Source organism: Thunnus albacares, chromosome 18, assembly GCF_914725855.1.
Source record: "Thunnus albacares chromosome 18, fThuAlb1.1, whole genome shotgun sequence".
NCBI lineage: Eukaryota > Metazoa > Chordata > Actinopteri > Scombriformes > Scombridae > Thunnus > Thunnus albacares.
Window position 1 is genome coordinate 27148787 of NC_058123.1, and position 12461 is coordinate 27161247.

The 12461-nt window shown below is 37.6% G+C and overlaps 1 protein-coding gene across 1 annotated transcript in view; it reads right to left on the reverse strand.

The window, feature by feature from the left end:
• The window catches only part of dcc (DCC netrin 1 receptor), a 196618-nt gene that overhangs the window by 61490 nt on the left and 122667 nt on the right, over nucleotides 1-12461 (reverse strand). Inside the window, exons 19-22 of the mRNA XM_044334582.1 lie at nucleotides 10128-10235; nucleotides 9071-9265; nucleotides 8914-8946; nucleotides 1551-1616 (exon numbers count right to left, since the gene is read on the reverse strand). Of these exons, the coding sequence (XP_044190517.1) occupies nucleotides 1551-1616; nucleotides 8914-8946; nucleotides 9071-9265; nucleotides 10128-10235 (402 nt within the window). The remainder of the gene's footprint in view (nucleotides 1-1550; nucleotides 1617-8913; nucleotides 8947-9070; nucleotides 9266-10127; nucleotides 10236-12461) is intronic.

Consider the following 12461-nt stretch of genomic DNA (forward strand, 5'->3'; position numbering starts at 1 on the left):
AGGATGGATTTATGATCGCCTCTGGCAGCAGCAGAAGCAGCAACAACAACGCTGACAAAATGTTAGAGAGCACATCTTCAGACGCGCACACACACACACACATACACACACATCATGCTCAACTGTCCTCCAGTGGGACACTGAATCACTGCCAGCTACAGACCCTGACCTCTGACCTCTGTGGAGGAGGGGCAACAGAACAGTTTTTCTTCCAGCAGAAACAGGAGAGGACATAGCCGTAGTTCTCATCATGATTTGTATTATCAGCAATTGTATTAATATTGGCATTAGCTTTAGCTTTAGCTTTAGCTGAGTACTTAGTACTGTATGAGTATTTCTGATAGCATCAGTATTAGTATTATTAGCATTTAAATTAGCATTTATGTGTGTAATAAGAATAAAATTAGCGGCTTTGGTATCATTATTATTAGCCTTAGCCTACTATGTGTATTAAGATTCATAATATAATAACAGCGTTAGTCTTTAGTGTTAGTTTCAATGTTATTAACAGTAGTAATACAAGTATTTGAATTAACATTAGTGTAAGTATTGTTAGCATTAATATTAGCATGAGTATTAGCATTAGCTTCAGTGTTAGTATTAGCATAAATATTTGTGTTATCGTGACTACTACTTTTGGTGTTGAAAAATAGCACTATTGTTATTATTAGCATTAATAAAGCATCAGCATCATTTTAATTATAAGAATTTATAGTGTCAATATGAGTGTTATCATTGGAAATATATTCACATTAATGTTATTTGAATTATAGTGAATATTAGCAATAATATTAGCCTTTCTTTAGTAATCAGAGGTAGTATTTAAGGCTGAAAGTACCTCAATATGTGAATATACATTATAGGTAAAAGGGAAATAAACAATAAAGTACAAATAATTTCTATCCATTAGAGATGTTTTCACATATATATGACATGTAACAATAATCATTTATTATAATCATAAACAGAATTATATTAGAGTTTGATATTGTTAGTCATATTGTGATATTTCAAACTAGAAGCTCTTGTTTTCTTGTCACCGTCCTGCATCAAACTATTATCAATAATCTTGTTGTTGCCATATTAAAAACTAGAAGCTGAGGATTTATATGCCACCACACTCTTTTAATCCTGTTCCTCCATAAAGATGATTTTCCCCAGTTTGTAAAAACACTGATTGACAGTGATATAGTGGATCTAATTAATTTTTTCCTGCCGATGGCGATATGACGGCAAACAAGAAGTGACGCTAACAGACTGTAAATCATCAGGCTGCAGCTCCTCGTCAGGACGCAGCGAGTCATTAAAGGAAGTTTAGATGTGACTGAGCCAAGTGATTAAAGAAAACAACTGAGTCGCTGTGATAATCTGATGATGCTGCAAAGTATCGCACACACACACACAATCAGCACTCCCAGGAGTTTTGGTCTCATTGCTGTATTGACTCCAATAATGAACCCAAATGTAATTCTACTTTCTGACAGTCATATTCAGTCAAGCAGAAGAACTGTGTGTGTGTGTGTGTGTGTGTGTGTGTGTGTGTGTGTTACCGTTGATGCTGCTCCTGTCAATCAGGTTGTTATCAGAAGGCCAGTAGGTGTGGTCTCCTCCTCGACCTGAAAGACGAGACAGAAACAGCAACATGAGGAGGGAACAAAAATAGAAGAACAGAGAAAATGGAGATGAAAAAGGAAAAGCTGAGAGTCATTTTGCAGATGGAATAGAGGGATTGGAAAGAGAAATTGTTTCCTGTTAGGAAATAAATGACCTTGTTCAGGTGGTGGGTGCACACACACACACACACACACACACACACACACACACACACACACACACACACACACACACACACACACACACATACTGTGTGAGAGCGTGTAGTTCCCTCCTGAGATTGCATTTAGTCCAAATCTTCAGGGTTTATCCACCTGCCTCGATTCTAACACTGCATTGGATGTTTAGAATGGTTCCCACGGTAACGACTTGCAGGAGTCCACACCATTGGACGACTAAAAATGGTTGTTATGGACAAGACTGCATTTCCAACAGGGCAAAGCAGGCGACTGGCCCTGGGCCCCAGACCTGCAGGTTACCCCCATTTCCCAAAATTATTGTGTGGCTGTTTTTGGTCATTTACTGAATTGCACATTTTTACACATACAATATCAAGTGAAGTGGATTACTACCTAATTTTGTAGTCCTGTTTTTTAGAGGTGCCGTGTGAAAAAAATACTACTTTTAAGACTTAATTGTTTGTATTTTGCTCATATGATGCATATTCCCGAATGGAACTGTATTTATTCACATGATCACAATCTAAATTGACATGTAGAAAACCCGAGGCCTGTTAGTATCATTCCCACAGGAGAACTTTTTTGTTTTCTGGATCTCTGGGTAAATAATGAAGCTGCCATGTATCGTCAGCTGTGCACTTAATGAGAATTTGAAGGCCACAGGCTACAAACACAATGCACAGAAGGCAGGAGGTGGGCGGTGGGAGTGGGAAGTCAACAGGGGCCCAACAGCAAAGTTTTCCCCTGGAGCCAAGGTTAATCCAGAAAAACATGGACACAGCATGAGCTGAGCTCTCATCTGTCACAAACTACCGACAATCAGCAGAGGCAGGAGTGGTATTTAAGCATCCTGTTGGTTTGTTCTCTCACTCAAATGTTAGACTTTGAAGAAGGAGGACAGCAAACAATCTTACTAATGAGCAGCATTACCCTACATCAACACTCATCTACACAAATCACTAATCTGGTTTCTTCAACAGGTTTAAAGGCAGCTACCCATGGCCAAGTCATTACCTTTGTTTCCACATTAGGATCAAATACATCCAGCCAGTATTACATCAAATTTAGCCTCAAAATCCAGACCTCAAAATTGCTGTCTGAGTTGTTGTAATTTGTGATATTTATGATGTCAGATAGGTCTGTGTGTCCACTGACAGCCGTTTCTACCCAGATGGAGAAACATGGATGTGTTATAGGAACTGGATATCACTTAAGCTAGCAGATAGCGCTTATTCAATTGAATGAAAATGCTGAGTGAATGAAGTAATGTATGAAGAATGCTCGTCTGACACATGAGCCAAAGAAGTGTCGTAGCTTCCAGATTAGCTTCCATGTTGTGCGGCCCACTGAATATGTGCAGTAGTGTTTCTCCGGCTCGGCTCATAGACGAATTTCAAAATCGCTTTTCAAGGCTCTGGGAAAGTTTTACTAATATAAAAATTCATAGTACAAAGAGTAATAATTTACCATATTTGCAGTTGGAGGAGTCCTGCCAAAAGTTTTATAGATATCTCTTTTATGATGCAGGTCTATGAATAAAATGCTTTTTTGGGCCACAGGGGATTTTTTTGCTGCAATACTGCAAGCAGCCACTTTGAAAAATTGATAGCAAGACTTGTTATGGATGAGATACAGCTAAACATATTGTTGTAAGTCAACTTATAGAGATAAAAACTCTTAAATCAACATATCAACACCAGTTTCTTTGATTGTTGTAAAGAATCGTCACATTTATTGTCAAATTAACTGCTTCAAGCAACCGCTAGGGGCAAGATATGTCACTTGCTACTGATTGGTTAAAGCAAAACAAAACAAACTCACCCCTCATCCCGGTATGAACATAAGCTAGCATTAATAAAGTTGAAAGGAATGGTAACTCATCAGGGTACATCACATTTGCACTATTATAGTTTGATTGCGCATACTAAGGCTAACTCATTAGCCTGGTTTCTTCTACAGGCAATTTTGCTACTAGAGTGTCAATCAGAGCCAGACAAGGCTCCCACCGTTAACAAGCCAAAGTTGGGTAAAAAGAGGAAAGAAAGAAAGAAAGAACTTCTTTTGTTTCGTGGTAATGATTATGCTGCTCTAGACTATAATATATAATGATTTTGTTATCAGAGTACATTGTACAGTGACTGTCTCCTCTGTGCGACCATTATATTTCCTGTGTATGTCAACTGTATATTTTAATCAACAAGCTATAAAAAAAATCTCTTTTTGGCAGGTAATTTTAATGTTTTTTTTAAATTTTTTGATTAGTTTTGCTTTGAGTTCATGAACCAGCAGGTGAGTGAACTTTGAACAATGGAAGAGGAGATTAGATTGGGAAGTCATTAGTTGTGGGGTGAAAGCAGATCATCACAGAGGGTGTCAGAGAACAGAGACTAGAAACTGATGAGAGATTTTCAAGACCTCAACACTGTCACACGAGTCAGGGCACTGAATCTAAAGAATACCACATCTTAAATTCTCTCGAATTCACTTAAGAGACACGATATATAATTCTCCCACATTTTAAGGCTTAAAGCTGGTGTCTTCCTCCCGCACCATCCAGCAGCAGCAGCAGAAAAAGATTTGATGTTTTCTTTCACATACCAGTTTGATTAAAGTTGGATTTTAAAATCCTCATGTTTCTGAAATACATTCACACACACATGATCTTTTTGGTCACTGGGTCTTTGTGTGTGCATTAAACAGTGTGTATATCTATGTGTATGTGTGTGCGTGTGTGTGTTTACAGTGTGAGGTCCACAGTAAGTGGGTTGAACATCGATCTTCCCTCCTCCCCTGACGACGCTTCGCTCTGATTTATATGGAGAGTGACTGCAGTGTGTACAGTACATGTGCAAACACACACACACACACACACACACACACACACAGACACACACACATACACAAACACACACACACACGGCTGTCAATGACAAACAGCACCATTTAACAGCCTGACACCAGAGCTGAGTCTCTCTGGTTCAGCGTCCCAACATGTGAATCACTTCACTGCACTTGAAGCCCAGCTGCACTGATAATTCCCAGAGTGCATCTGGAACAGTGGACCAGGCCTCAGCTCATTGAACATGGTTAAAGTAATCCAGGCTAACATGATCTTATGTTGCTAAAATGATCCTGTTGATTCTAACTTGGTTCTTCGATTGATTTGTTCATCTTGAATAGCAGTATTTTCTGATCTTAAATAAAGGTAACACTAGTAGGGAATTGAAACTATGATCAGCACACATATGATTGGCTAAGGGCTGATCATGTGATTGCACTCAAGATTGGCTGACACAACAACATGCAGCACATTTTTACTGCAGCTGCACAATAGTTCATTTAAAGCTCAGGAACCCCCTTACTCACATTCTTTTCAATGAAGCCTTTTAAATCTCTCTTTAGCCAAATCAAACTTTGAAGAATACATTTTATCATCTTCATTCAAATGTCATTATTACCATTTTTCTGGCTACCTTAGTCTGACAAGAATCAGTATTTCATTGTACATATTTCTAAAACTCATAGTTCTAAAACTATATTCTGGATTAACTCTTTTTAATGATTTTTAATAATACTGATTTCATGATTTTTTTTAAAAATCATGTGCAGACTTTTTTATTCTTTATTATGAAAATGTAAATATGATACTTACATCAACAGATTTTTGATGAGATTAGTTCATATATAATTCATTAATCAATTAATTAACATTGAAAAGTCTTGTCATGCTCCAGCTAACTGTGAATAAATGGCACTTTTGCAGGTTTGAGCTTCAGGGCATGTTGCACTGATGATAACTCCAGATATATTTTAAGCCAACTTTCAAGAAATGAAAAATCTGAGCTTGTATCAGCAATCAAATCAAGCTAACTCAGTTTGACCATAGAGTCTACATGTGCTGTCTGGACTTGTGGAAGGCCCTCAGGGTATCTTGTGGGGGAATATAAGGTACTCAATCTTTTTGAAACAAGCCATTTGAACTGTTTAGTGAATATCCAGACTAAGAGCTTTGTCTATATACTCAGCAAGAAGTCAAAGCACGTTCTCTGTGGGCTCCAGGGTTGTCCCTTGTCTCCTATTCTATTGCTGATGCTCATGGACATAATCTCTCAGTGCAGCGTTAATGTTGGTTTATGAATCGAGCACGGGACTGGGGCGGCTTGCAGCCAAGTGTGAAGAAGCTGAAATAAGAGTCTGCACCTTTAAGTCAGTGGTAATGGTGAATTGCTCCCTTTAGGTGGCAACTTTGTGAAGAGGGTTGAAGGAAGTTGTTGCATGTTCTCTTTGGGCTTCGCCAGGGTTTTTCCTTATCTCCAATTCTGTTCCTAACTAAGACAAAATGTCTCTGAGTGCAGCCAAGGAATGAAGTGTGTTTGGTTGCCTCCGATTTCCATTTCTGTTTTTTTACCAACGATGTACTGCTGTTTGTTTAAGTCCAGCATACACTGGACAGCTTGCAGGTGTGCGATACAGGAATCAAATGCTACAACTCTATGTGATGTTGTTTTCTGTGCATGTCATAACTGTAACAACAGTCTGATACTGAGAATCCCGCTCATTATACTTTAAATTCAAAGGCTTTTTAAAAATAAAATTGAGCATTAAAAACTACAAAACCGCCCGTTATGTTCTCTCAGCCAGTGGAGTGCATATTTTGATGTAATGCAGTAACTTTAACAGCATAATGCAGTAACTTTAATAGGGCAAACAGGAGCGGCTTTGTACTAAAATATGACCAATTATCAAACACAGGGATTTAGAAATAAAGGCCTGCCTCTAATACAAGTCTGCTTTAAATAAAGGCCTGGTACCTTCTGTAGTTGAGGTAAATAAAGGCCTTGACCATTATTTGAAGAAATGTGGTATGTCTGTAAAAGCCATAGGATCTTTTTAAAATATATTTTTTATTATTTCACAGACTCCTTGCAATTACACCACAGACTACTACTTGAGAAACAATGCTTTAAGCAGCTGCTGTGAGATTTCAAAGTTTAGTGGAGCAAATTAAAAAAGTTTTGAGCCTTCATTAGCATCATGTCCCATCCTGCTTGCTGTTTGCAGCGGCTGATGAATAGAACCAGAGAGCAGAGCGTTAATTATGTCTGAGTTAATTTGACAAACTTAAATATGGTAAACAGTTCTTTTCCATCGCCTCCCATATGTCTGCATTAATAATGACAAAAGCTTCTTCTTCCTCTCTCTCCCTGCTTTTATTTCTCTCCGTCTGAAGAAAAATGATTTTTGCCTTGCAATTAACAAACGACTTTCCTCCAGCTTGATGAGTCAGAGTTGTTTGCATAAAGTGAAAAATAAATTCAATTAAGAAGAAAATGAAGTAACTTACTCTGTTTTCACGTTTTTCATCTCTGTCTCCTTTTCTCGTTGAATGATTTCTCATTAGTGCACATGTGACAAACAAAACTGAGATTTCAGCCAGTCAAGCCAGGCTCATCCTTCCCTCCTCTCTTCATTCTTCCTTCATTCCTTCTTAAGCTTTTTCAACTTTATTTCTGTTTTCTCCCTTCCATTCTTCCTTTTTTCTAATCTTTTCCTCACACCTCACCTCTTTCTAAACTCTCTTCCCTTCATTCTTTTTTCCCTTACTCGTAATCATTTGACAGCTGCCAGTAGTTGAGAATCAGATTAGAATTGATAAGAACAAAAGAATATTGACTTCCATTCAATTTATTTCAATCGGTGTGATTGCTGGCACAATAATACCTCCCCATACACCATACTTTAGTTGTTCAAATAGTCAAATCCAGCTCCTACTTTTCATAGCTATATCCTCTTTTGAAATACAAAGCTTTTAGTTGAAGAATAATTACATTGAGTCGATCGCATAAAAAACTAACAGAGAATCTTAGAGATTGTTTGTGCCACAGGTATCATATCTGGCACATATATTGGGCATCCACATTCAAACACCACCGCCACCATATGGCCAGTAATACTTTAAATAACCCTTGTACTGTGAGTCATAGAATAAAGATCCTTGGATAGTGTACTAGCCTCACCCTTTTTTTGCATTTTCCTCTACATTTTTCACCAAATCTTCACCACACATGACAAAACGTATGTGAATGAGCCTGAAAAAAATTTAACTTTGTTGTTTTATATTGCCGACCATTTTTTCTATAATGTGAAGGTCACCAAAGTTTTGTAGATGTTGCCTATGTGCCATAATCTTTGAACGCATCATGCAATTGCAAGGTGGGTGACGTGTGCACATCTAGCAAATCTGTAAAAATACTGATCACATTTCACCTATAGATGGCACACAATATAAATATAACACTAAAATTACTATAATTTTATTATCATTGTTACGTCTTTGGATCCTGAAATACTGTGTAAAGTTTGGGAGCAATGTCCTGCTGTAATTTACCTGTGAATACATGATGCTATTCAACATTCATCTGCTTATGTTCAGCAACTTTATCAGTCTTGTCGACTTGTACCCCATCAGCAGCACGGCTGTACCATACACACTACATTTCCTTTAGTTGTCATTGTGATTGAGGAACAAAACACAGAAAAGTAGATAAAAAATAATTTGAAGATCAGAGATAATAGATAACAATGTGATTTCAAGATCAAATACAATTTGAGATCAAGGATAATTTAAACTTTACAAGAAATTACGATAATATTCTTTGTAAAACTGTAGATTATTGAAGATTATTTGAAGATGATTTGAAAATCAGACATGATTTGAAGATAATTTGACTTGAATTAGAGATGATCTGATAAAAAGACATGAAATGAGAAGATGTTTGAAGATCAAAGATGATTTTAAGATCAAGATTTTGAAGCTAATTTGAATATTAACTTTAATCAGAGATGATCTAATGAGAGACACACTTTGTAAATAATTTCAAGATTAAAGATGATTTGATGATTACATATGCAAATTACATGATGACAGATTTCTGTTAAATCACACATCATTTGAGATGATGCATAATCTAAAATTCACACACACATACATGCACACACACTAACACACACACACACGCACGCACACACACGCACACACACGCACGCACACGCACGCACACGCACGCACACGCACACGCACGCACACGCACGCACACGCACCAGCAGGGAAAAAGCTTACCTTGATCATTGGCCATCTTGTCTGGATGTTCCACTGAAAGACAACCAGAAAGATTCAGCAAAACTTATAAATTATAAAACAAAGGAATACATTTACACATAAAGCAGGTCTTGATCTTCAGTTACACACACACACACAGACAGACACACTGACAGACCTTTGGCGGTCCTGAAGTGGATGGGCTCAGACAGTGGGCCGACTCCTTTGGCGTTCTTGGCCTGAATCCTGAAGTAATAAACCGTATCGAGGTTCAGATCGACAACCTGATGGGTCAGCCGGTCGCCGCTGATCGTCTCCATCACCCAGTCATCTATTGGCATGTTCTTATCCAGCGTGTAGTACAGGATGTAGCCTGTCAGACAAATATTTACATGTTATATGAGTTTAAAAAAACAATAATGTTCTTATCCAGAGTGCAGTGCAGGATGTGATCGTCAGACAAAAATTATATGTAAGAGTTATTTTTTTTTTTTAAATTCTCATCCAGTTTGTTATAAAAATATTATAATGTATGTATCAGGGAAAATGACTCATTTAGGACAGAAGATATCTCATAAAACCACTGTCATGTAAGACCCGTAGAGGTATGTAGACTGCTCTTTCATTAGATGATAAAGACAGAAAGATGTTTAGCATTTTAGAAGTAAAATGTGAGATACAATATTTTTAAATGGAATTAGGCATAACGTATAGAATAAAACAAAGTACAAAAGCATCTCAGATCTAAAAATATATGATCTCTGTGAGTGTGTGTTGTGCAGCGCTGTTCTGTTATCCCTGCAGGGAGCGTTTGTTTCGTCCTCCGGGACACAGCAGGAGCAGCAGAGCTCGTTAAAACAGACACGTTTGCAGCCAGGCCGATCGCCCAGAGGAAGAGAGAGAAAACAATGGAAGAAAGTGTGGTTGTATGTGTGTGTGTGTGTGTGTGTTTGGACACGCAGAGTGACAACTGAATACTTGTACTCTTGAACACTTTGTTGATATTATCAGTAAGGAAATGTTTGCCTACTTTCAAATATTGACGGACTAAACAACTAATATATTAACTGATAAACTAATATATCAACTAATATATTAACTAATATATTAACTGATAAAATCAGCAGTTTAGTCAACAATTAAAATAACTATTACCTCTGATGATGAACAGCGAGTGTGAATTGAGCAGCAGGTATGCAACGTGTGGTGACTGGTATGTTTGTGTGGACACTCACCTGTGATTCGTCCGTTAGCCTCCATCGGCGGTTGCCAGCTGATTAAAATAGCGCGGGGTCGTCCTTCACGACTGATCACTGTCAGGTCTTTGGGGGCGGAGCTAGGAGCTGTCCATTATGCATAGACGAGAAGAAAAGGAGAGAGAAAAGCAGTGTGAGAGGTGGCAGAATGAGATGATGGTGCAATTAGCTTCAGTTTCTGCATTTCAGCTGATGAAGGTTAGACTGTTTGGGGGTTCATTAAGTAAATGAGCAGATGATTTGCTGGAATACAATGAGTTACCCACACCTTGACATGTCCATTAAAATGCAACTAATGTGATTAAAGGAATAATTTAATATTTTGGGAAATGTTCAGTCCATGAAGTATCAGGCTATAGCAAGCAGATTATTGGCTAAGTTTAGCCTCTCTGAGGCTAAAGCACAGCGGTGCTTTGAGCTAATGTCAGCATGCTAACATGCTCTCACTTACAATACTAGCATAATGCTTACCGAGGATTATTTTTAAATAATAATTTTTAATTATGTTCAGCATTTTAGTTGCATTTGCTATATGGCACTAAAGAAAAAGTACAACTGTTGGAATTGTCATTAGTTTTGCAGATATTTATTCACAAATAAAAGTATTTGGACAAAAAATAATTTTCTCATAATGGCGCTAAATGAAACATCATCACTGACTGTAGCGTGGACATGACTGATAGTATTTGAACCTGTCATATCCACACCTGCAGTTGATTGGGTAATACTAAGTATAAAATATTGAATGAAATATTGACTATACCCCCAAGTTCAATAGTTAATAGAAACTATGTCTAAAATGTATTGGCTAATGATAACACCGGAATTCTGTAAGCAAATGACATGACACAAAGTTTGGATTCAAATCAGACACAAACCCCTCCAAAACTGTGAGCTGAAATTGTACAGAACTTTTTTAGCACCCATAAAAGGCCCTTAACTCCCACACACATTTTCTCAAGTATTCTGACTGATTTGTTGGCAATGCTGGGAATTACATTAAAGCCCTAACTTGACTTTACTCTTCATGTTAAGTGTCATTGGTTATAATGCAAAATGGATTCAATCCTATCTCTCAGGTATATTTTTAAAGGTGACTGTTAATAGAACGTCCATAATCAACGGGGTCCCCAAGGGAAGCGTCCTGGAGCCATTTTTTTTTTTTTTTATCATGAATTAATGATTTAAAATTTGCCTTCTCATGTGATCTTTCTTGATGTGGATGGTGCTCCACTGAATACACCATTTACAGATAAATACTAAAATACAGTATGTTCAGTGTCGAGCTGCAGAAGATTTCCCTTATTTTAGGGAAAACAAAGATCATTCTGTTTTGGATTCTTCAGTTACAATGGGCCCAACAGTAATTGCGGCAAAAACAGCAACTATTTTGGTTGTATTTTAGATTATTAACTCCCAGAAGAGCCCATGGCACTGAAGCAAAATGAGTCAAACAATTCTTGTCAAGTAAAGCAGCTCTGCTAGATAGTGTGATATTATAAACTCTTGCGGGGGCTTTAGTTCAAAGACATTTAGTCTCTTGGCTTGTTGGCATATCCATGTATTTATAGAACTGCACTGAATGCCAGGTCATGTCAACATCTTGTGACTGTCAAGGTTGATGCAGTTCAAGGGTCAAGCAACAAAATTAAACCATTCTGCTTTTATTTTTACATTTTTTATATTTTCTAATTTAAATGAAACTTCATGAACTTTTTTGGTGGAAAAAAACATATCAGTCACAATTTATTTTTTAAAGGAGAATATGTTTCATATATTTTAAAATATGTCTGGAGGGATCTTTATTATTTACTTATCAAAAATGTATCTATTTTTTAGCAGATGTCTTGCAATTCCATTTACATATCAGGCAACCCCAGGTGGGGTGCCCATTCCAAAGCTTGGGAATTGTGGTGTTAAGGGTTCATCAGCATGAAAACTGCACAATGATCTGCCCATTAGACTTTGCTGCATTGGAATTCATCCTCTGGGGAGCAAGAAAAACTTAAAGCAAATTTAATGTGCTCTTTTCTCAGACTAAGTATAAGATCTGCTTTACCTCACCAAATACTGTATGATATACTGTCCTTTAACTAGTGTCTTGTGTCCTTAGACACAGGAGGTGATTATTTCTAACAGTAAGGCAGAGGTATTATGAGCTGCCGTCGAGACGGTTTTTCTGTCTTTTGCTGTGAAAATGTGGTCAGTGTTTGTGTGTCCAGAGCCAGTGGATCACTGCAGGGACTGAGTGGGCTCAGTCCGTATGCTCGCTCTGAATGTCAATGTATTCCAGCAGGCCCCAGAGAGCCAGCG